The sequence below is a fragment of the Lissotriton helveticus genome, chromosome 7, assembly GCF_964261635.1.
Source record: "Lissotriton helveticus chromosome 7, aLisHel1.1, whole genome shotgun sequence".
NCBI lineage: Eukaryota > Metazoa > Chordata > Amphibia > Caudata > Salamandridae > Lissotriton > Lissotriton helveticus.
The window spans coordinates 405,252,860-405,279,192 of NC_136068.1; the positions used below are offsets into that span (position 1 = coordinate 405,252,860).

General features: G+C 48.6%; 1 protein-coding gene across 2 annotated transcripts in view; it reads right to left on the bottom strand.

The window, feature by feature from the left end:
- The window catches only part of LOC144766788 (inactive serine/threonine-protein kinase TEX14-like), a 1,338,527-nt gene that overhangs the window by 1,277,771 nt on the left and 34,423 nt on the right, over positions 1–26,333 (bottom strand). For both annotated transcript variants that reach the window (XM_078650521.1, XM_078650519.1), the window contains exon 2: positions 11,509–11,663. In XM_078650521.1, the coding sequence (XP_078506647.1) occupies positions 11,509–11,647 (139 nt within the window). In that variant the 5' untranslated portion in view covers positions 11,648–11,663. The remainder of the gene's footprint in view (positions 1–11,508; positions 11,664–26,333) is intronic.

Genomic DNA, 26,333 nt, shown 5'->3' on the forward strand with positions numbered 1-26,333 from the left:
CAAGAATCGACGAACTGATCGAAAAACTAGCAGACGCCCAATATATTAGCACCCTAGACCTGATCAAGGGATATTGGCAGGTCCCATTGAGAGAGGAAGACAGGAAGAAGACCGCTTTCGCCACCCCAGACGGACTGTATGAATTCAACGTTCTCCCCTTTGGCTTGCACGGGGCGCCTGCCACTTTCCAGAGGCTGATGAACGAAGTCCTAAGAGAACACCAAAGCTTCAGCTCGGCTTATCTGGACAACATTATAATATTCAGCCCTTCATGGGAGAGCCACCTTCAACACCTTCAAACCATCCTACAACAGCTAAAAAACGCTGGGCTACACATAAACTCCAAAAAGTCCCGCATAGGGTATCAAAAAGTGAAGTATCTAGGATACATGCTCAGACACGGGATCATAGAACCACAAATCAAAAAGGTTAGAGCCATAGCTGACACACCTTTTCCCAAAACTACTAAAGAAATGAGGGCGTTCTTGGGGGTAGTCGGTTACTACCGCCTCTTTATTCCCTCATTTTCTGACATCGCTGCGCCCCTCACAGACACCCTAAAGAAACAGTTCCCTGCCATCGATTTTCAAAAGCCCACTCCAGAGATGTGGAGGGAGTTGAAAACGCTGAAAAAGGTTATCACAACCAGTCCGGTATTGTCCTCCCCCGACTTCTCCAGGCCTTTCCTACTCCACATAGACGCCTCAGACTTCGGAATAGGGGCCGTATTATCCCAAGAGACAGTCGCAGGGATTGAGCACCCCATATTGTATATAAGCTGTAAACTGTTCCCTAGGGAGGTGAGGTACCCAAAGATCGAAAAGGAATGTCTCGCCATTAAGTGGGCTGTTGCTAAGCTGTGATATTACCTGGAGGGACATCAATTCACCCTCTACATGGACCACGCTCCCCTGCAGTCGATGAGCCGCAACATTTCCAACAATCCGAGGGTTATGCGCTGGTTTCTTTCCCTCCAGCCCTTCTCCTTTCAGGTACGCCATAGAAAAGGGAAAGACAATGCCAACGCCGATTACTTGTCCCGTTTCCCTCTCCGGATCGGGAGAATCCTAGGGGGGAGGTGTGTGACGAGGGGGACCCGGATGACCCTATGCGACATGACGTTCAACAACCACCCTTGAACAACACCCTATCACTTTCACCCTTTTCTAACCAGCAACTGGAAAACCGGAAGGAAGACGAAGTCATTCCACACAGACCAGAGACTGGCTTCCAAGAAGAACACTGTTTCTTTAATTGGGCGGAACTCGAGCCAAACCACGCCCACGAGTTCGAGGTAAAACCCAGCCTTGAACACACACAGGTGTGTTCATCACCCGGAGGCGAAGTAGTTGGTTGGAGAGACGAGGAGAGCCACGGAGCGGAGTGGAGTACAGGAGTCGAGAAGGAGAAGACGACCGGAGGGGAGTCTGGAGCAGGTAGCGGAGACGCCGGAGGAGCCCGAAACCTCGAGGAGGAGGACGCAACAGGAGGCACGCCGAGAGAGAGAGCAGATGACTACAGCGACAAGCCAGGAGGCCAACGAGAAGGCGCTTCGCCCAGCCACACTTCAAGGGAAGTTTGGCTCTCGCAGGTACGGTCACGCTTTGCGGGCTGGGCCGGACGTAGATGGGCTAAACCTCCCTGAAACCTCACACGGCTTCCCTCTGCACTAACCCCCCCCCCCATTCACTGAACCGGCACCACAGGACACCGGGGTTTGGCTGTGCACGTGTGACCCTCATTCCCTTCCCTAAACGTTGTGTACAAAAGCACCAGGACTAACGCCTGGCCTATATCTCTTTTCTTTTCCCATACCTCGGCCCCGAGTTGGAAGGCAACACGGCTGAATACCGGACTACCAGTCCCAGAAGTCCCCAGGAAAGGAGAAGACTCGGAACAGAGAGACGCAAGGACAGACTGTCCCTCGCGGAGACAGAGACCAAACTCCCCCTACCCTACTACCGGAAGGTGATTCAGCAGAGACGCTTCCTAAAAACAATAAAGCCTGCGTTACCACCGGTACCTGTCTCTGTGAGTCTGTTCCCACCCCAACATCTACACTTGTTAGAATGAATTGTACTAATTAGTGCATGTTCTTTGGGTCTTGAATTCATGCTATACTAGGGTTGGACTGATAAATACACATAAGGGTGTGCTGATTAAGCTTTTAGGAGTTGATGTATGTGCATGTTAATGTTTAATGTGCTGACAACATCTTTAGGTAGTAGATGTTACAAGCTGTTCTAGCACCCTGTTCTAATTTTTGGAAAAAAGTCACACGCTCTAGACTATAAGACATATATACTAAGTCATTACTTGATGTGTGGTATATCCCGTTGGGGATCACTAATACCTATTTCTTACATTTGTATGCATATCTAGATACTATTTAATTCTTATGGCTAGACAACGCCCAACTTCCACATACCCAACAGAAACCTGCGATCCTACAACCTCGCACTGACCGAAACCCCGCGGATTCGCAGAACTATATCAGGCGGAAGATCGTTCTCTCACATCGCAGCCAAGACCTGGAATGAGCTACAGGTAGACATCCCTCCCTGTTCACCTTCAGGAATACCCTCAATACCTGGCTCTTTGGCTGAAACGGAGCGGCACCCCAGCCTCCCCAGCGCCTTGAGACCCTCACGGGTGAGTAGCGCGCTTTACAAACACCCTGATAGATTGATTTTTTGATAAAGTGATTGCAAGCCTACCGGGTGACAAAGCCCCAGGCATTGATGGCCTATCATCAGCCTTTTATAAAGAATACACCCTGCTCCTAGTTCCTTTCCTCCTGGAGATGTACCAGGATTCCATGTCTGTATGCTCCCTCCCCATTTCATTATGGAAAGCAGTTATTGTTACACTGCTCAAGCTCGACATAACCAGCCGAGCATTGTGACTCTTATCGCCCTTCTCTTTAATAAATATAGACAATATATTTGCAAAGGTGCTGACAAACTGCCTGTTGCCTTTGCTGATGCTTATCGAGAGGCCAGACCAATAGGGCTTTATTCCAGGCCAATCTATATCACACAACTCCACACCATTTTTGCAGTCATGTACCACTTACACCCGCAGGTAGCGGCAGTAACTAAGCTTCTTGATGCCACTAAGGCAATTGATTCGCTAGAGTGGGCATATCTTTTTCCACTGCTTCAGCGATTAGGCCTAGGCAGATCCAGCTCCTATATACTCTTTCCACAGACCCCGTGCGGCTCAATGTCCTTATTTCTGAACCATTTTTAATCACACGTGGCACGCGGCAAGGGTGCCCAGTCTCACCACTATTATTCTTCATTGCCATTGATCTCCTAGCAGCAAGGCTCTGTCAACATCACGCTGACAAGGGCTTAGGCTATCCTTGGGGGTAGTATTATGATTATACGCAGAAGACATCACTCTTTACACATGTAATCCCAGGTCAAACTTACCCCACTGACGCAAGAGGTTGTGTGGTTTGGGGGTTTTCAGGTATTCAAATAAACTGGTACAAGTCAGTCCTCTTTCCATTAACAGACGCCACCCTGTCCTTTCCTACAGATTATCCTTTGAAATGGGCAACTGGCCTGACCAAATACTTTGGAATATGGCTCAGCAGGGACCCAGAGGAAGAATGGCAGGCCAACTATGGCGGCACAGTTGACTGGCTGGAAGACCGGGTTCCAGCACGGTCTTGGTTCCCGCTGTCTGTGGCAGGCTGCATTGCAATAGCAAAAATTATGATACTCCCCAATTGCCCCAATCCTACTCACCATTAGCTTCTTCAAACACTTACGATCTAGTTTGATATTGCTGAATTGGGGGGGGGAGCAGCTTCAGGCCTCTTATGAACTGCTTACACTGCCACGCTTGCAGGGGGGCATGGGAGCACCAGACATGCAGCTTTATGCTTTGTGTGCACAGGCCCATTTCTTGCACTGCTGGATTCACCCCATAACATTCAGCCACACTTGGCCATAGAGCGTGATAAAGCCTCCTCCTGGCCGCTCACAACAGCACCGTTTCTGCGTCATGAAACACCTAGGGCTGAAATTAACACTGTGGAAAGTGTATGCTGTGCATGGGAAGGGCTTAGAAAACATGCTGGTATTTCTATTATGTATGCATCTTCTATCCCTCCTGCCAATATCTCCATGCTCCCCCCACTATAGAGCAAAGGAGCTAATGGGACGCGTAACCACAATGGGCAGAAAAACATTTGCGGATTTATACTCTGATTACCATTTCCTTCCCCCACCTGAAGGCAGAGCCCCATCCACTCCCACGCCGCTGAAAACGTTCCTATATTTGCAATTGCAAGCAAAATGTTGTGCGCTCCACAAGACTTTTTCTGCCACTCCGCCGACCCTTACTGGACTGGAATACATATATACGAGCTCGTCACAGCACAAAGTGATATCACATCTCTGCACACACATGTAAAACTCCACTCCATTCCTTATCCTGACAGCTTGCGAAGCCTGGAACTCTGACCTAGAATCTCATCTGTCGGATACCCATTGGGCCTTCTGCTCTGGCCAACTAGAAATGCTATTGCCTAACTATCCACTACGTCTCAAACACTTCAAATACATACATTGATTATACTGCACACCAACACAACTACTTAAGATGGGTTTGTCTGCCGACCCCCACTGTTTACGGTGCCACACATACCAGGTCACCTTTATACATCTTGCGTGGAAATGCCATAAAGTTGCCGCTTACTGCTGCCAGATTTTTAGCACACTACACTATATTACTGGTACATCACTCCCCTTCAATTCTGCAACTGGTTTACTACGATATGTAAAAGAGATACCAATATCCACAGCAGACTTACAGCCATGGTACTTTTATTAGCTAAACACAGGATTGCAATGCATTGGGGCAGGTAGCAGGCCCCTACGTTCCAGGCCTGGCTTAAAGATGTGTCTTACTGCCACGAACAATTGTCGGTATTCTGGGAACTCGTGCCACTACAATCTCACCCTAAAGATATTTGGAAATGCTTTACTGCCTTTCTGCGAAGTAGAGACACAGATACCCCCGACACTGCAGAAGCGTCAATGAGAACTGATGTCACTAACCCTGATTAAAGCAACTACAATTTTATGCCTCATACCCTGGTCTATAGGTCCATGTGCTATGTTATAAGCCACTATATTTGCTTGTCTGCCAACTGTCTCGCCTAGGGTGGATCACAGATGTAATGTTGCTGATGTCCAGCACTACGCATGCTATGTACGTGCACCAGGTGCTTCATTTGGCTGTCATTTCTGTATTGCATAACTGTTGTATTCGCAATGTACTGCTGTTATGCGGATATGCCAATAAACACAAATTTATTTTTAAAGGTAGGGCGGAAGACGTGAATACCCCCTTCACAAATGCATAGCCCGCGCTGCCAGGCACTTTGTGAAGACTCTATGACCGGTGGGTACCCTGAAAGGAACTAATTTTTGAAATAATAGTGTATGGAGTAGTCCGCCTACCACAAAGCGAATGTACCGTAGATAAGCCAGGTGGACGGGTATGTGCAAATAGGTGTCTTTGAGATCAAATGGCGTCAAGTAATTACCCTGTTGGAGAAGGGGAAGGAACATCTGCAGAGTTGTCACGCAGAACTGTTCTGATAGGATGTATTTGTTGAGAGGACCAAGAGAAAGCATAGTCCTAAGGAAGCCTTCTGTTTTTGGAATGAGAAAGAAGAGCGAGAATAAACCTCACTTCCTTGATGCTGCAGTAGCACTCTGTAAAGTGGACGTCTCTTTAATGACATCCACTTCTTCCTGAAGGAGTGAGAGGAGTTTCTTTCTGAAGGTATGTGTACATGGTGAGATGCTGAGAGGGGTTGTGTGTAGTTCAAGACAATAGATGTGTTGGACCACTTCTATTGAGCTGAGGTACAGGGTTGGAGTTACTTGAAAGAGAATCAGTTACACTTTTTGAGTTGAACTGTCTTATTTCCCTAGACTCTGAGCGAAGGGTGGAGGTTACAGTACCAACGGTGTCACATATGAATAGAACATGGAAAAAGCGATAATTAAACCATTATCTTTGTTTTGGATTTCTAGGACTTGATAATAAAATAATAGAGACTAAAGAAAATGTAAAGATGTTTCAAAAGTACATTTTGAGGCTCTCAAATTTAAATACAAGCTGTTCGACCAGGAATATGCTTGACTATAGCTTTGCGGGCGAGTTGCAATATGCACAAACTTATGGATGTCTCCCTGTTTCCACAGCTGTTCACTCTTACCGGTGTTATATTCCATATAGATACACGAATATAGGCTTGGGTAACATCCCAACCTTTTGCATATATTCGTCCCTACATTAAATACATAACGGGCTTCTAAGACTTACCCTTTACCTAGTTACAGTACTCCTTACACAACTTGGGCTTAACCCTGAACAATAGCCTCAGACATTATGTATGAGGAGCCTGGATTCCCGGAAACTCAGCAGGACTACCATCTCCTCCATAATAACTATGTACAAGGTTCATTCCTGACATCATCCTGAGTCCGACAGTGCACAGCAAGGTAGAACCCCTGAAGATACCTTCGGTTATATATACACATCACACCTTGCTGAGATAGTTAGAGGAAAGCACAACTTCCAAGCCGACACACTGAGGCGCGATGCTGAGATTCCCCGCACACAGACACTCCAGCTTGCAGTGGTCTGAACATCCCTTTAGTAACTGCTCCTGCAAATGACACAGTGCGACCTGAGGAGAATTGTATGATAAGCTAGAGTGGGCACATGTGGGTGGATAGCTCAGCAGGGCAATGGGAAAAATTCAATGGAGACATTTACTCTAGCAGTGTAGGCTTGACTTTGTTACTCCCAAAGTAAAAAAAAAATAGAATTTACTGTTTTCCAGCAAAAATGTATAAACTAGGATTATTGCCAGGAGTATGTAAAGGGCTTGCAACAAAGATAAGGGTAATTTATCTTAAGCTCTCTGAAGTGGAGGTGCTGGCTGGCGGATGAAGGGTCCTGGGCAGATTTATTGTACATAGAGGATTCTGAGGGGTCCATTAGGTTAGCGGGCGGACCGTATGGCGGTGGCGATCCGCCTGCTAAAAACCATTGCCCACTTTGGAATTACCCCCCGCCACATTACTATGGCGGGGTGGGACCCCGGCGGATGGAAAGACCATCTGCCGGTTTTCCGCCCGGTCGCAGAGTCGACCGGGCGGGAACGCTGCTAACATAGTGGCGGTATCTGGGAGACACCGCCATCCATATTAGCTTTAATGCAGGCGGTAAAGGCAGGCAGTTTTCACCATAGTACCGGGCCCCCAGGGATTCTGGGGGGTGGGGGGTGCACATGGGGGTACCTATGGTACCCCCCTGCAGTTCCATGCACAACATGGCAGGCACCGCGCGGTGCCTGACATGTTGTGCATGGAAATGCACGACATGCCTTCCTGGCATTGTGGCGGGCGGTGCTGAGAGCACCACCCGCCGCAATGTCAGGAATGCAGGATGTGCCCGCCAGTGTGGCGGGCGCATCCTAATGTCAGCAACCGGACCCCCGCACAAATGGTGGGCGGTCCCATTCCACAGGAGGATGGGGGGGCGGACATCCTAATGATCCCCTGAGTGTCAACTTGACCAATGTACATTAGCAATTTTTGTCTATGCTCTGGTGAGCTTAGAATGTATAGCTCTCTACGGAGAGTTGCAACCACTTGCATGGTGACCTGAAAGGCAATACCAAGCATGTGAAAGACCAATCTCAAAACTATTATAAATAGTTTCCACAAAAGGGAAACTTTCTGCTCCAGTAAATGTAATGTATGGGTAGATTGCCAACTCGCTAAGTATCAATTGTTATAAGTCCTTTAATTAGCCTTACATACAGACGACAACCCTCAACATCCCTGTAAAACTAAAAGGGCACTATTAGAAAATTAGGAAAACATAAAACAGATCCAGAGATAACATCTCAGGATATGTTTTATATCCCCGTTATGTCATGTTGTTTTACCTTAACTTTTTGGTTTCACCTACAGACAGCTTTAGTTGTGTGCTAGGACCCCAATTTGCAACTTTTTTTGCAACAATTTCTTGGAAGAATTCGACCCCAAAAAATGATCATTTGCATATACAGCAACTTTGACCCTCAACCAGACCACATCAGTGTTGCAACTCAACTTCCCATTACAGCCGAAGGACAAACTGGACCCAATGGCCCGCAGTCAACACTGTTGAAAATGCTGCTACCATGAAGTCTATCCACTTGGGGGCTCCATCTGACCTTTGCACCTAACTACACCTTCACCAAAGGCCTCCTACCAATCAGAGAATCACTAACACCCATCCCCAGCAGCTCCATAGACTTAGCCACAATCCTGCACATTTGTAAACATACAAATGTCTCACCCCTGATCAAGAACCCATCCGCTGACTCAGTCACGCTTTCCACCTACAGACTTATCTTCCACCTGTCATACATGACAAAGGTCTTAGAGAAACTAATCAACTGACGCTTCATTGACCACCATATCAGAAACCACCAGCCCCCCAACACCAAGTAGTTTGCATTCCAGCCTAACCACAGTTCAGAAACAGCACTCATTGCTGCTACAGACAGCATCTGCATGATCCATAGCAGAAGAGGCACAGCAGCTCTCATTCTCCTGGATCTCTCTGCAGCATTTGACACAATCTCACACCCCATCCTAATCAAGCGCCTGCACACGATTGTCATCTAAGGACCGACTCTCCTCTGAATCTGCTCCTTTTTAAATGATAGAACACAAGCTGTCAGCCTGGCAACTTACTTGTCGGATGTACACAAATTCACCTGCAGAGTGCCTCAAGAGTCATTGCTCAGCTCCATCCTCTTCAACTCAGACATGATCCTTTTGGCCAATGTCATTTGAGCATAACATCAGCATCCTCTCCTATGTCAATGACATTCAACTCATACTCTCGCTCTCTCAGACAAGACCCCCAACACAATAAATAAGTTCACCGCCTGCATGACCAAAGTTGTTAACTGGATGAAAGCCAACTGTTCTCAACACCAACAAGACAGACAGTGATATTTGATAAGAACAGCTCAATAAGGGACTCTAACTGATGGCTGTCCCAGCTTGGACCCATGCCCTCACCCAGAACCCATGCCAGGAACTTCAAAATCATTATCAGCAGCAAACTGGATATGACTGCAGGAGTCAACACCATCACTGCATCCTGCTTCCACACCCTAAAGATGCAAAGAAAAATCTTCAAATGGCTCCAGAGCAACATTAGAAAAACTGACACGGAAGACCTAGTCACTAGCAAGTTAGACTATGGGAAAGCCTTCTATACCGGAATCCCCAAGCAACTCACCAGAAGACTACAAACCATTCAGAACTCGGCAGTAAGACTCATACTCAACACAGAATTCACATCACACCACAACCGGCTCGCAATCCACAAACGTGCTTATTTCAAACTCCTCACACGCACACACAATAGATAGATCAGGCCCCACCTACCAGAACAGTCGCAAATACTTCCACCAACCTCCCAGAAAACCTCTGCTCTGCAGGACTCGTACTCACGCACATCCTTTGAAAACACAGAATCAGATCAGGAGGACATGCATGCTCTTACATTGCTCCTAGAGCTTGGACCGATCTCCCACTCCACATAAGAACATCCAAAGGAAAGGCCAGACACAGAGCCAGGATACCCTTATGTGTGACAATGCGCTTTACACAATTAGACATACCATTGCAGCAGCTGTATTGCACGGTTTTTCTTGTTCTTGATGTCACACAGCTTCTGCAGAAAGCATTGGCAAGGCCAACAGCTAAAAAGACAACACCTATTGGATGTGCGAATACTTGTTTAATTAATGTGAACTGTCATTTTTTATTCAGCTTGAGTTGATCCCATAATGTGAGGCAGATTAATTAAATAATCAATAATGACTGACTCAGCACAGTCTGTATAATATTGGAACAACTTTATGCTATCTCTCCAAAGTTTCTTTTATAAAATCTGGCATACCTGCAATGTTATCAATAAGCCGTCCTTGCAAGGTGAAATTGCACTGCTAATTTTAACCGACTATTATTAGAGTATTTTTTATGTGACAATGGAATGTATGGCATATTTTGTAATGATTTTGTTTTACTATACAATAAACCCAACTGACTTAATGTGGAAATGTAAGCATTCGGGACATGGATTACATCATAATATGGTTGGAGTGCAAAAAGTAGTCATTTATTGCATTATACAGTGGTGTAGGTTTCTCGATATGCATTATTTAGTTGTATGTCTCACCACGTTCAAGAACAAATATTATACTGAAAATAAAAATATGGGCATCTGACAATAAATCAGGGAAGACATTATAATAATCATCAGTAATCTAGACATTTTCATTATGAATGCAAACAGTTTATTTTAGTGTGAATAAACTGCTGCAAAAAACATGAAGACTGAGGCCTGGTTCCAACCTTCTCTTTTTGGTGATCCCCTTGCCCTGTTTTTGGCATTTTTGGATTAGAATGTAGTCATTTTTTAAATTAAATCTTGGAGTAATTTAAAGAGAACACTGGTGAAACAAAAGATGGTTACACGAAACAAAGGTGATGAATGGCAAGAACCAGTGGATGAAAGCTGAGTGTACAGAGGTTAAGTACATGTAATGAGGCAAGTCAATACACCCAGTCTGCTTGCCTGATGCAATGTACAGTGCATGTAGATTAGGTGCTTTGGCTTGTTACACTGTATTTACAGAAGCAAAGCCCTATGATGGAGGTGGACAAGAGGACCATGCAAAAGATAGGTACTCGGTGAATCGGAGGAGGAGACAGCTGCCGTAATTAATCCTTCAGTGGTTGAGTGTAGTGATCAAGCAGGGGCATGAGATAGAAAAGGATCTTGAGGATGTCAAGCAGTTTGCGATAAGGGTGGTTGATGGTTGACAAAGAAGTTAAGTCTGACTTTGATGCTGATGAAAACTGCTAGGTTCTGAGCCGAAGTAGCGAGAAGAATGTTGCCCCAGACAAATGATTGAAGTAAATTAAGCATAACAGATGATGTCAGTTTGGCTGGGATTACACTAAATCATGAGCAGAGGGTTATTCAGTAATTGATAAAGGAGAGAAAATCAGTTACTTGGGCATGGGTGAACAGGCAATGGGATGAGAAGTAGACAACAGGCCTGGTGTTTTTGGGCAAGAAGTGGAACGTCAAACCAAAGAACATGTCAACACCTAAAAAAGTGTGTAAGTGATGAGTAGAGTACTCATGTGGGAGGCCTGCGAGATTCAGCCATGGAGAGGGGTAGATACACAGTTGACTTGGTACAAGGGCACTACGTAGGACCAGCTGCCAAGAACTAGGGTGTGTAACACAAGAATGCCCTTCTTAAAATTCCTATGAGAAGGTAAATATTATTTGTCTTCAATATCAGAAGTGGTACATACAGAACCTATGATCAATATGAAAACACTGACCCCCAACGTTTAATGTCTACATATAGGTTGTACAACCCACCTGTGTGCAGGATTTTCTTCACCTTCCCAAGCTGCCCTTTACTGGCTCCAATGTGAAGGTGAGCAGAAAATGAGCTGTCGTCGATTGGAAGTCCCAGCTCCACAGGACATCCTGAGGGTGGACGTAGATCCTTCGGCATTAAAGAGGTACTCACACTGTAATGGGCAAAGGCAAATGAGATGGTAGTCAGTGTGAATAAAAACACAAGCCCCCTTACACAGGCCACCAGCATGACACATATGTACACAGTGACCTTCCCACAGCCACTGTCATGCCTCCCTCAAAGACTCAAAACACAAACGCCATCTCCCTCTCTTTAATTGTGCTCAGGGGCTGAACTAGTATGTGCGAGAGAGCATGGCTGGGATGTCAGAAAATTAGTTACCCCTGAACAGTGTGTAATAGCAGGACAATAAAGAAAATCAGCGAGACACTTGGTAGAAGGGATGCAAGTGTGGTCATTTTCAAGAACACCTAATGCAAGTGTGTTCCTCAACCACTGTCATTGTTGCTGTATTGATTTGTCAACATCCATCTGACTCTGACACTTATTTTCATGTGTTCTAGTTCTTTTTGTGCGTCTGGAATTAAAATTGGTCTTTTACTAAAGTCATGGTATTAACAAGACATTGATTTATTCATTTTTACCATGCACACCAAGGCTTATGTTTCTAACCCCCACTACATTCATAAGTAAGACTTGAACTGCTCTACACAGCTATTTTGAGGGTCAAGCACTAAAGTCACAAAATTTGTGTTTGGTTTTGGGGCAAGCAATAGGGGGACCAAGGACAGCAGAATTTAAAGGCACAAATTGACACAATGGAACCTAGCACTTTTGTCTGTTTACCATGTGACCCAACAATCACTTTCCACAGTCATACCTGGAGCCAGCTGTGCATAGCCTAAAGCCATGCACAGTGGGATTTGCTCATGTGGAGGGCATGGCTTTGAGCTACACCTTGCTCCTTCAGCCTTCTGATTTGTGCAGAAGGTCACTGGCAAATAACTTACTTACTGCAAGGTTGAAGACTGTTTCCTACACACACCACTTTCCTACATCCAACTCTATGAGCAAAATTTCTAGTGCATAAAAAATATGCGACAAGGTCTGGGGCAGCATAGCGAGCCCAGTGCAATTTAGCTGAGCAGAGTAGCTTCAGGAGCACAAGGAGGTTGTGGGGTTAAACAGGCAAAACAACAATTGATGGACAGAATGCAGAACAATGTCATACATTCACCCCAGTACAGAGATCTGGGCCTAAATCCATCGTTTTTTTGCACTCCACACCACCCCAGGTCAGACATGGCCATATGCAAATCAGCCTTGACCCTGTGCCTCATGGGAACAGTCCAGCCCGAACTGCCAAGCCATGTTAAACAGGGCCAGTGCAAACATGCTTCCATTTTACAAGTTCATGTTTAAACTTTTACATGTTTTCCACATAAATGATAACATACTCAGAAAGTGTTCTGCTTGCAAGCACATTTCTTCGTAAGAATTTTATCACGAAGGCCAAGATGGCGTCTGCATTAGACGGTCAGTAAAAAAGCTGCGAACCAAGCCCATTAATTATCCTGAATCCTGGCACCTACCTTGTAGATAAGGTCGCAGGGTGTACCGGAGCCTTGGTGGGCACCCTGGTGCTCTGGTTGGGTCGGCAGCTGCGTGGCCTCATACTCCTGGCAACAGCTGGAGATTACAGCTAGGAGAGGCCTGGCTGCTTGAATTGCAGCCTCGGCTTCCATGCAGGAAAGTGCTGGCAAACCTGTGATGGCCTGCAGGGGAGAGGAGGTGCCGGCCCCTCAGCAGGAGCGGAATCCCTGAGGCCTGGATGGCTGCTAAAGGGGCACATGTTGATTGAGGTCCAATGGCGCCAACAGCACCGCCAGGACTGACTACCAGGAGTAGGGCGGTGAGTGTGGCCGGAGCCTGGCTAAGGAGCAGAATCCCGCACTGCAGCCACAGAGCAGTCTGCAGTGGAAGCCCAGATGTGCATTTTTGGGAACACATGGCTGAGGGAGGACCAGATCAGCAAGCCTCAATATTGGACACGGTGCGGCCTGCTGCAGGACAAGGGGCCCCTGAAGAGACGTTAAGGAGCGAGGTGGCTCTGGTAGGAGACGCACTCCTGAAGGCCACCTAGTCTGGACGCGTGGCGTCGTGTACCCTGTGCCCCCCTGGAGCAGAGCCACCTCTTAGTGGACGGATGGCAGATCACATGGTTATGGGCATCATTATACCTGCTTTGGAAGACTATGATACACCCTGGAGGCCACAGGGCAGACGAGGATGGACACTGCACTTCCCGAGACGTATTGAGACCTGAGATCCTGTGTGAAGTAAATAGCCCTGTAGGTCGTGGTGCAGGACTGGCACTAGCTGCATACAGAATCTGTTACCTGAGCGGGACGCGGGGAGACAGCTCCACGGCATCTCATTGCCTACCGCTTATTTGAGGGTCCAGGAAGGAGCAGATACAAACAGCGTGCGGAGATCCACAGTGACCTCATCGCCATGCTAGGACTGATTGTGAAGGAACTGCTCTCTTGGGTACCATCCTAGACTGGTGTTTGCCCTGGAATTCCTAACGCTGGTGATGGGGCCACCCTGGGCCTGACAAACCTAGTTGCTGAGGGGAGAGATCGGTTAGATCCCGACACCGTGTGGAAGTAGAGAACTGCTAGTGTGTGTTTGGTGATACGACGCAGGATTTTCGGGACACCTGACATACCCTGCCGCAGATAGGGAAACTCAGAACCAGGCCAGGGAGAGCCCCACCTGAAACCCAGGACCCAGCTTACGATGCTCCATCTGAGAATGACACAGGTGCACCCCCCTGTGGACCCCATAGGGCTCCAATTAGACAAGATCCTGGTGCCCATAACAGACACCTAGGCTATCCTGCAGCAAAAAATAGACACAGTGTCTGTGGGCCTGGGTCTTCTGAGGGCAGAACACCACAAATTAGCAGACCGCATCAAGGGAGTGGAAACCTCCATCACCTAGCTCAAACCAGAATGCAAGACGCTCACCAGCCAATTGTCCGACAGAGTTCAATTCCTTAAAAAAAGTACTGAGGATGCAGAGGGGCACCATAGGCGCTATAACATCAGAGTAACTGGTCTGCCAGAAGAGATTGGAAAGGGGAACGCGGTGGACTTTCTGGAAAACTGGCTACCAATTGAAGTAGCCCCAGAGTCGCAGACTTCCTTCTTTGCCCTGGAACGAGCCCATCGAGTTCATCAAGGCCGCTGGCCCCGGGCAGAGCAGCCAGACTGGTGGTGGCCAGATTACTAAACTACAGAGATCGTGATGCTACATTCCAAAAAGCACGCCTGAAGGGCCCCTTTGTTGTGGCCAACAGTAAGGTGTCCATATTCCCAGACTATAGGGTGGGGGTACAGGCCAAAAGAGCTTCTTGCTTGGAGGTCAAGAAGATGCTCAGGGACAATGGCATACAATACTTCCTGATGTGTCCCTCTAGACTAGAATAGCAATTGAAGGCGCCAGGTATTTGTTTTAAGACCCGGACTCAGCCTGGACATGGCTGGAAGCATACAGTGCTGGGACAACCGTCCCGATGACACACCCGAGATCATTACCTTCCAGGAGAAGGACGCGCAGGCGCCCCCGTGGGTCTACACAGAGCAGAACCAGGAGTGGACCGTCTCCTTCACAGACTGAATAGAGAGAGTGGCAGTACTATAGGTGGTAGTGGAGATAGAGTTGAAACTGCAGAAGACCCTGGAGATGGATTCCTCCCCTGAAAAGGAAATCAGCAAGATCTGACTCTGTCTCCTCACGAGGGGATGAGACTGGCCTTCCTGTGGTAACACTCCAGATGGCAGAAGATATAATCTGATATCCTTTACCGAACGCTGCACTGATGTTATGACACTGTGTAGAACTCAGATGGGAAGGAAGGGGAAGGGGAGGGACAGATTTATCTAGAGCTGCATGCCATTACCAGGGGCCCTTGCCTGCAATCTATTATGTGCACAGCAATATATTAGCCGGAGAATCATAATTTACTAAATAGGATATCGGCTGGCATGGAGTGTTTTTGATACACCCCTCTTGGCAAGCCCCTTCTGGTAAGGCCCGTATAGGCTGACCAGAGGAGATATTCGCTAAACATATGTTTGTACTTTACAGTTTGGACGGCAAGCAGTTGCTGTACTGCCCTGGGGTCTGGGAGTTGTTGTTGGGGATTGTTTATGTTTCCCTTTGTTTTCTTCCCTTTCCCTTTTTTTGCTTTTTTGTTTGCATGTGGAGTATAGGATCAGGGAGATTAAGTGGGGGAGGGGAATAGAATGCAACATTGCCCTACACGGATAACCTCAGATTCTCAATGACACTCATCTCCTGGAACATTAGTGGGCGGTGATCAGCCTCTAAGAGGCATACAATCCACAAATAGCTTAGACGGAGAGGGGACCAGGTGGCCATGCTCCAGGGGACTCATTTAGTTGGGTCTTAGATGGGCAAGCTGAGGCGAAGATGGCAGGGCCAACTCTATGCCACCTCTTTCTCGGCATACGCCAGGGGGACTTTAATATGGGTATGAGCCAGGACACCTTTTGAGCTGATCCGTTTGATTACCAATAAAAAAAGGCAGACATGTCCTCCTGGAGGACTGATTGTGTGGTAAAGAGTTTACACTAGAAATGAAATGAAATGAAATTTGATTTATAAAGTGCATGGCGTCCCAGCAAGCCCAGTATCCATGTCCCCAGACAGGATCAGACAACCTTTCTCCATTCCCTCGCCACACACATGGCAGGTACATCACCAGACAACTTGTTAATAGTGGGTGACTTCAACTGTGTACTAGACGTACAACTAGACTGCTTGACTCCCCCCTTAATGGGGACTGCAGTGAGAAGACTGGCGGAAGGGCTGCGAGATTGGGTAGGACACTGGGGACATTTGGAGAAAGCAACATGGAAACAAACGCATCTTTTTATACTCCTCCCATGACCATAGCTTACATACCAGAATAGATTGTTTCGAGTGCTCCCAAAAACTGGCCCAGAGTGTGTTCCACTCCGAATATTTAGGGTGAACTATATAAGATCACAACCTTGTGAGGGGGCGTGGCCAACAGGGGCAGCATGGCGGACTCGTTCTTAGAACCCTCCGTTGTATATCCCCTTCATCCGGAATACTTCTCCTGCATTGCCGGCATCTGGTTCCATCGGGAAGTGGGTGATGCCCTACTGCACCCGGGGGTCGGCACTGATCGACGCGGGACCCGGAGGGCAGGTTGCCCGCAATATTCAGCGGAGTGCAGGCGTGCAGCTGGAGGCCTGTGCTTCTCAGCAGCTGGGCGGGGCGGTTGTGGCTGGGCCTCTCTGCCCGCGGACACGGACATCTCTATAGTCCATGCCCCCGTGGGACGGGGTAGGGGGCGAGGCAGAGAAGTAGAAAAGTCGGCCCCCGGGTCGTGAGAGGTAGCAAGCAAATTGGCCTGTGAATACGGGGGCCTCCGCTGCACGCATTAGCGCACAGGTGAGCTGTGGAAGAGCCATGGCTGCGACTGACCTGGCGGAGCCCTGTTGACTGAGCCCCGCTTCCCAGGGGCACGATGGGGTCTGTCCCCGTATATGAGTGGGTAGCAGGAGGTCCGGCCGTGGAGAACTGGGGTGAGTGAGGCGCACCTCGGCTGCAGCCGAGTCAGGATATACGCTGCCCCCTTGACTGCTGGTGGAAAAGGTGCAGACGTGCCCATGTGCAGACTGGAGCCAGCAATGGTGGAGCGAAGCGCTAGTGAATCCCCAACGAGACAGTGAGGTTGTACCAGGGGCTGCCCGGAGGCAGACATAGTGGTGGGAGGGCCTGGTAGGCCTGAACAAAATGCCCATGGGATTCAGATCCGATATCTTGAAGATCGCATTGAAGATGCAGAAGGCCGCTCGCGGCAGAACAATGTCCGGTTGATTGGGATGCAGGAAGATGCGGAGGGTCAGGACGAGGTCGCCTTCTAGGAGCACTGGCTTAAAACCATCTTACCACACACGGAGATCTCCCCATTCTTAACCATAGAACAAGCGCATCGTGTCTGTGAGACGTTGGCCTGGCAAATGCTGTCCACTAGTTATAGTGGGCACCTTGCACCAGTCCAAACAACCCTAATTGATGATAGATTTAAGACAACCTTTATTGAAAGATATCCTAGTGGTAGCTATGGAGAGCAGCCTTCAGGCTACATTTTTAAGGAGTGTAAAGTAAGCTTGGTTTACCAGATTATAACCTCTTGAATGTCTAAATGAAAGGAGAACCATACAAGGTATATATATAAAATATATGTATTTATTACTACAGGCTCTCTAGTAATCTCTTTATAAGATTACAGAGCAAGGTACACACTTTAAACAAAATAGAACTTCAGTAAATAGCACAATATACACTGGGCCCCAGGGGGGACCAAACCATATATTAAGAAAGTGGTATAAGAACCACGACTTGACTAGACACAAGGCCTAGAGCCTGTAGAATCGCTGGGACCACAAGCAACCACCTAAGGTAGTGACACAGGGGACCCTCGGGGGACGCGTGCAGTGTGGTAAAACACAGCTGTGAGCACTGTTAGCTTCTATGGGGAAAGTCGTGGTTAGAATTTTTAAGATTAAGGAAACTTAGGAGAGGACTTTGAGCAAACCCCTTTAGACTTAAGGGGTTCTAGGACCAACACCCACGGAAGCACCGGAGTACTCGAGTTACCACGCCCAGGGAAGCCGGGTGCATAGGTGTCAAATGGTGTCGGGAATAGTCATTATTTTCAATGGCGAACTGCTGCAAAGTGCTGCTGCCGTGGAGAAGAAAAGTGTCCAGTGTGATCCAAGCCTGGATCGAAGATGTGAGGAACCTGAAAGCAGAGGGGACTGAGTCTGGGTCACTTGCCAGTGACCAGGGGCACAATAGACGAATGCCCACTGATGTCAGGTGATTCAGGTGCGAAGGGGTGAAGCTTGACTCCGCAGCCACGAGGACCAGGAGGCGTCGATGACGACCAGGAGCTGAATTCAAGCTGTCCCACGAAGGATGTCAAGTGCTGCGGTGCTGGTGCTCGGATTGAACACAACAAGCCTTGGCAATAGCAACCCACGCTGGAAGAACGCTGGAAGAGAAAAGATGCTTCGGTGTGGACCAGCAAGGTTCAGGGGACTCCTTGAGCGATGGAGAGTCAGGGCACATCTGGAGCAACCAGGGAAGCCCAAAAAAGTTAAAGTTGCCATCTTCGGTGGAAATGCTGCTCGGGGTCTGGGCTACAAGTAACCCAATGCACAGCCTCAGGGATCGTCAAGAAGCAGATGCACTTGCATAAGTGCATGGTGTCCAGAGGTTCCGGTTCCACGGTACCCACAAAGGCTACGGGTCTCAGCTTTGCTGGGGACTCGGGTCGGCCTCGGGGAAGTATGGAAATCCACCTCCTGTGTTGCAAATTCTTCGGAGTCCCGCGGGAGCTTCGGAGATGCAAACCGTTCAGATGCGTCTTTGGTGCCTGCCACGCAGGGGAGTAACTCCTTTACTCCAAGGGAGATTCTTCAGTCATCCAGCGTCATGCAGATCGTCGAAGTTCCAGAATTCACTATCAGAGTTTCGTCCTGGTGTAATCTAAAGTCCTGTTGCCAGGGGTTCCTATCTTATACCCAAGGAAGGGGTGGGACAAACTCCGGGGACCCATTAATGGGAGGGTTTGGAAAGAGGGGTGGCTACACCCCATTCCTTTGTCCAGTTTCGCGCCAGAGGAGGGGCTGGTAGCCGCTGCAACTGGTTTGAACTGGGCTATGCACAGGGACACCAAATGTGCCCCCAGTTCAAAGCACTCTTGGAGTGCACCCACCCAACCCCAATACACTAAAGCCTGTCTGGGAGGTGGTGACACCACCCTGTGACAAGAAACCTATTGGCCAGGCCTCCCCTGCCGGAGTTTCGTCCAGCAGCAGGAGGCCAAACTTGTGTCTGTGGCATCCATTTTGTGATGCCAGGGATCTGTAAAGCTGGTACCAGGTGTACCAGTGTGGTCATGTTTCTCCTTCTTGGAGGGTGGAATCATACCCCCGCCGCCAGGACTGGTGGGGGGGGAGTATGATTCCAAAGTGTTTGACACTAAAAACAACATGTTTCCTTGCAGCCATTCCAAAGTTAACATTTACAGCAAGGTTATAATGCGCTTAAGAGTATATGGTCTGGCTGCATCACAGAACAACCCCAGAGAATAGATTCTGAAGGCTGCAGAGGGGCCCTGCTCATGCATGGACACCCTCTCACACAAAACCCAGCACCCTGCCTTCAGGATTGATAAGGCCTCCCATAGGAGTGACTGATAGGTTTATATGTGTAGTGATATAAGGTAGATCTAGGGAACCTATATCTAAGTAAGGGGTGTATACACCACCTTACACAAGCTGCTGTAGCAGACCTGTGGTGTCATTTTTGAAGGCTGCCCAGGGGTGACATAATACATGCTTCAGCCCCTGGTAGGCCTCTGGGGTACCTATGCCCTGGGTACCTAGTGTACCATTTACTAGGGACTCGGAAGGGAACCCCAGTAACCAAACTGGAGTATACCTAAAGTACATGGAATCATTTTAGAGAGGAAGCAGCTAGGCTGGGGTCCTGGATAGCAGGGTCCCAGCCAGAATAAAGTCGAAAAACTGTGAAACATCAGCAAAAAGTGGGGGTAACTACAAGAAGCAGATCCTCCTCTCCTACAATGTGCCATGCAGGAAGCCGGCCGCAGGTGACAGGGCTCGGCCCCTCATCTTCAAATTACTACACTTCCGGGATCGGGATGTGATCCTCCGGGAGACGAGGACCCTGGATGACATTCAATATGAAAATGCCAAAGTTGTTCTTTCCGGACTACACAATCAAAGTCCAGCGCCAGTGGAGGTCTTTCTTGCCGGTTAAACATCAGCTTTGGCAGCTCAATCTCTCCTATTCGTTGATGTTTCCGGCTATGCTCTGTGTTGTCTCTGATGGGAAGTCCAGGTTCTTCAACATGCTTCAGGATGTTTGGGGCTGGCTGAAGACGTCAGGTCAGTATTCTGGCCCATGATCCACGGGCACTACTGCAACATACTCTGGGGAAGCAGGTGGTAGACGATCCCGGCGACGGCGGTCTAGAAGGCGGTTAACGGCGTCGGCGACGGTGCCTGGCCCGGACCAGATCCGTAGGGAGCATCAGGAGGTGGTACGTATTGAGAAGCAGATGGCAGAGGCAGCAATGGCGAAGGACAAAGTAGACACTTCCTTTCATTCTTCGGGGGGCGGGCTCCTCAATAGTGGACTCATCGGATAAGGTGTACCTGAGAATGCCAGACGTTACAGCCCAGATGGCGGATGGTATCGTATGAAAATGGCCGTCCTGAAATGACACTTCTGGGTGCTGTTGTTTGAATTGCTGTGGGAGGGGGAAGGGGGATTTTTAATGTTTCTAATGTCTGTGTCCCTTCATGAATCCGGATGGGGTGGAGTTGGTACACTGGAGGTGTCTCTAAATCCTGGGGGAGTTGCTGTTCTTGACTTTTGGAATTATGCTATGGCAATGCACTATTAGTTGATTATGTTGGAATTATGGGAGCCTACCCTGCATGGTAGCACAACTCCCGGTTCGCCCCATCTTTTCGGGGCCAGTAGGACATGCGGCCAGGTTGCTGTATGTTTTGTTTGGACGACACCTTAATGTTCTGGGGGTTGCCCTCATAAGGTTTCTTCTTTCCCTGTTTGGTTATTCACATTTCCCTTTTGCTGCGAGAGTCTAAGGGAGGGACATTGGAAGTGTTGTTGTGCATGTTCGAGTGCTAACTATCTGGATTCGAGTGGGAGGCGCTATTCACTGATGTTCACGTCTCTTAGCTCTACCATGGGCCACGTGATACTTACCTGGAATGTCCGGGGTCCCCGCATGTCTTCCTGTAGGTATGCAGTGTATTCCTTTCTAAAACGTCTTGAGGATTCAATCTTTAGAGGGGCAATCAGAGAGGCTATAGAGGAATACTTTGCGATTAATGAGGGGACTGCCTCCTCCTCTTTGGTGGAGTGGGCGGCTATGAAAGTCACTTTGAGAGGGAAGTGTTTGGGATTTGGCTGCGACAGCAGGTGGCAACGGATCTGCTTAATGTAGAAAGACGTCTGCTGCCGTAGGAGTCTAGGGCAGTGGTAGACGCTGGGGGATTGGTCGAGTTGGTGGAGACGCGCTAGAAACATGTGGAGCTACTGGACAAGCAGCGCTACCTTAACTTTGCAACACACTCCGCATCAGTGCACACTATAGCGGACCGTTCGGGACCTCTTCTCGCTTGGGTGATTAAACAGGAACAGTCGGGTGGGCATATTACGGCTCTCTGTTCTTCGGATGGAAGACTTTGGCAAGCACAATTAGGAAATCCACAATGAGCTGTCCACACATTTCACACCGCTTTATAAATCTGGTCAACAGGCCCCGGAGAGGGTGATTCAGCAGTTCTTAGAGGGACTTCCGTTCCCGGCCCTGTCACTGGAATAGCGGATGGAACTAGATGCCCCTCTCACACTGGACGAGCTTAGGGGGATGATGAGGGCTTTGCCATTTGGGAAGGTTCCATGTCCAGAAGGTTTTCCCCATGAATTTTATAAGTCACTAGCAGCCCGTCCCGACGTTGTCCGGGTATGAAATAGAATGTGTGTAATGTGTGTATTCAGATACGGTCATTTGCGTGTCCCCCCGCTTGAGGCCCAACTGCTTCCCTGGTCGATGTTAGCAGGCGCGTCCCCCCCCGCTAGTGTAGTGATCCACCGCCGGAGCCCGGCTACAGCCCTGGCTGATGTTAGCAGGCGCGTGTAATTTGGTTTAATGTGATAGTTCAGTAACAGCGCGCATGAGAGGCTGCAGTAATTATCCCCGCAGACACGCTCAGTCACGTGTGCCCCCGCTTGAGGGCCAGCGGCGACCGTCTAACAATTAGAATTGTGTGAGTCTTGAATGATTGTTTCCCGCTGTTCTTATTTTTTTATGACCCACATCGACGCTCTTCGGCCCGAGTGCTTTTTAGACGCACCCAGGCCAAGCCACACACTGCCTTCGGCCCTTTCAGACGCACCCAGGCCAAGGCACACACTGCATTCGGCACCCCCAGTATGTGTGAGACAACGGGCAGTCCCCCAAGGGAGTCTTGCGAATGGTTACTTACCACGCTTCGAGGTGAACGCCTTTGTGACGCCCCCAGCACACGGCCGCAGCAGACGATCTGATTAATGTACGACCCAGATGGCATGAAGTGCGGAACGTAGCACACGCCCCCAGCGTGTGTCACGCCCCCAGCGTGCCCCTTGATGCGGCGCAATTGGCGCTTCGCATGGCATGAAGGGCGACACACGCCCACAGCGCGGACACACGCCCACAGTGTTTGTCACGGCCCCAGCGTGTCACGCCCCCAGCGTGCCCCTTGATGCGGCGCAATTACGACTCACATTGCATGAAGGGGGGAACGTACCACACGCCCCCAGCACACGGCAGACATGCCCACAAGGGACTACTTTGCTGGCACGGTTCTTTTACCTTTTAAATGTATATGGTGGCCGTCTGCATAGCCTATGTCCTTCTGCTGCAACTGCCCTTTCCAACGCTGTATTGGGTGTTGTGATTGGTGCTGTGGTTACTGAGATTACCCGCCTCAAAGGTTTGGGCTCTCTCTTTATAATATTACTAGCAGCCCGCCCCAGCGTTGCCTGGGGCAGAAAGGGGCTGGAGGCAGCATTTGATGCTTGCGTACACTCCCTCCCGCCCCGACCCCCTCCCGCCCCGACTCCCTCCTCCCCCGACTCCTCCTGCCCGTCCCTCTGTGCACACCCGCTCCCGCCCCCCTCCCGCCCCGACTCCCTCCCGCCGTGACTCCCTCCCGCCCTGACTCCAATACCTTACCTGAGCTGCCGCTCCTTCCCGCGCTCCTCACTTCACCGCCGCTCCATGTCCGCCGCTCCTCTTCGCCATGACGCACCTGAGCCGCCGCTTCTCCCCGTGCTCCTCACTTCACCGCCGCTCCATGTCCGCCGCTCCTCCTCGTCATCACGCACGTCGCGGCCAGCGCTACGTCGCGGCCAGTGCAGCGTCGTAGCCGGCGCTACTTTCAGGGCAGTACTTTTTTTTTAAAGTTATATTTTTAAATGTACGTTTTATTTTTATTTTTTATAGCCTATGTCCATCTGCACACCCTGACAATTTCTACAATGTATCGGGTGTTTGGATTGGCGCTGTGGTTCCCGAGTTTACCTGGCTCAAAGGTGTGTGTTCTCTCTTTATAATCGTAGTATAGACTAGCAGCCCGTCCCGACGTTGTCCAGGTTCGAAAAGTAAATTGTGTAATCTTGTTGGCGAAAGGTCCCTCTAGTTAATGTTACTCGTGTTTCCTTGTTTGTCCTTGCCCCCCCGTGAGAATGTTGTTGCTTCTGCCAAGACGATATTTTATGTAGCACTTGGTGATGTTGGCGAGTGAAATATTTGTTTAAGCCCTGAAGTCAAGTTTTCTCCTTAGCGCCGCAATAAGTGGGAGTGTTACAGTGGTAACACAGATAGCGGCGAGTGAATCCGTAGCTTTGTTCTTAGGTTCAGAACGCAAGTACTGTGGTGAACGCTGACTCGCTTAAGGGCCATGCGAAAGCCTGTTTTTTTATGTATGATATCTCCGTGCGATAAATATTGCAGCTTCAGAACGGCAGAACGCTTACTCGCCTAAGCCGTGAAACGCCGTGTAAGCCGCACCTCTTTTGCTTGAGGTCATCCCCCTGTGACAAACAATGGTGAAATCGTTTATAAAATATTCCTCACAAGGCTTGCATGTGTTATGCGAGTTAAGTGGCGTGATTGGTCGGCTGTGAATGCAAGCCGCGCCCCGTCCCTGATGTCAGCGTACAACGGTAACGCCCAGGTCAATGAATCTGCCTACCCGAAGATGTGTGTGTGAGTGAATATTTCGTGTTTGCAATATGCTGCACTGTGATTATTGCACGTTTGAAATATGCTGCATTATGAGCCCGAATGGTTGAAATACTCTGCACTGTGAGCGCGAATGGTGTGTTTGGTTTTGCACCGTGACATCTCCTCACATCTCAATGTTCTCCTCGCCATCTATCGCCCACAACTTGCCTCTCTGAATGTTAACGCCCACATCTAACGCCCACATCTCCTCACTGTTTGGTTTTGCACCGTGAACTACAATGTTAATGCCCACATGTAACGCCCACAACTTGCCTCTCTGAATGTTAACACCCACATCTAACGCCCAGAAGGGACTACTTTACCACTGATGGCGCCCCCCCTTTTTAGTGTATATGGTGTCCATTTATATAGCCTATGTCCATCTCCTGGACCTCCCCTTTCCAACGCTGTATTGGGTGTTGTGATTGGTGGTGTACTTTTGGAGTTTACCTAGCTCAAAGGACACAGTTCTCTCTTTATAATAGTAGTATAGATAGTATAGTATGGATTTATTGCAATTTTTTTTTATAAATTATTTTATTCGTCTGCATAGCCTATGTCCTTCTGCTGCAACTGCCCTTTCCAACGCTGTATTTGGTGTTGTGATTGGTTCTGTGGTTACTGAGATTACCCGCCTCAAAGGTTTGGGCTCTCTCTTTATAATATTAGTATTGATTTATAGTATAGTATGGATTTTTTGCAGTTTTGTTTTATACATTTTTTTATCCGTCTGCATAGCCTATGTCCTTCTGCTGCAACTGCCCTTTCCAACACTGTATTGGGTGTTGTGATTGGTGCTGTGGTTACTGAGATTACCTGCCTCAAAGGTTTGGGCTCTCTCTTTATAATATTAGTATGGATTTTTTGCAATTTTTTTATACATTTTTTTATCCGTCTGCATAGCCTATGTCCTTCTTCTGCTACTGTCCCTTCCAACGCTGTATTGGGTGTTGTGATTGGTGCTGTGGTTACTGAGATTACCCGCCTCAAAGGTTTGGGCTCTCTCTTTATAATATTAGTATGGATGGTATAGTATGGATTTTTTGCAATTTTTTTTATACATTTATTTATCCGTCTGCATAGCCTATGTCCTTCTGCTGCAACTGCCCTTTCCAACGCTGTATTGGGTGTTGTGATTGGTTCTGTGGTTACTGAGATTACCCGCCTCAAAGGTTTGGGCTCTCTCTTTATAATATTAGTATGGATATGGATATGCTGACCCCTTAAGCTCATAGCTGCTTAAGGTTTACTTGGAGGCGCTTGAGACCTGTGCCCTCCCAACCTCAATGATGGAAGCTACATTGAGGACGCTTCTCAAACCCGGCAGGGACCCCATCTCAGTGGGGCATATCATCCCTTAGTGCTCCTGAATGGAGACTATAAGATCTTAGCGGGCATCCTGGCAATTCAGTTAGCGCCCTTGATCCCTCAATCGGTTCACCAAGACCAAAATGGGTTTGTTCCGGCCCGCAGCACTTCGCTTAACATTTGGCGAATGTTATGGGTGATGCGCTGTGCTACAATGGAGTGGCCGATGGTTGGTTGAATTGTGCTGGACTTGGAAAAGGCCTTCGACACGGTTGAGTGATTATTCATGTTTGCTGTGCTCCATCGACTCGGATTTGGGCCATTCATTCTCAGCCTTATTGCTGTATGGGGCTCCTGCGGTTAGTGTGCGGCTCGGGACTCTCTTCTCTCACCCTATATTAATAGAGCAGAGACTTGCCAGGGGTGCCCCCTCTCCCCCTTGATATTTACCCTAGTGATTGAAACATTAGCAATGACACTACAAAATTAGGCACCGGAATGGGGCATACGTCTTGGGGATTGCACACACCCAGTTTCGCTTTATGCGGACGA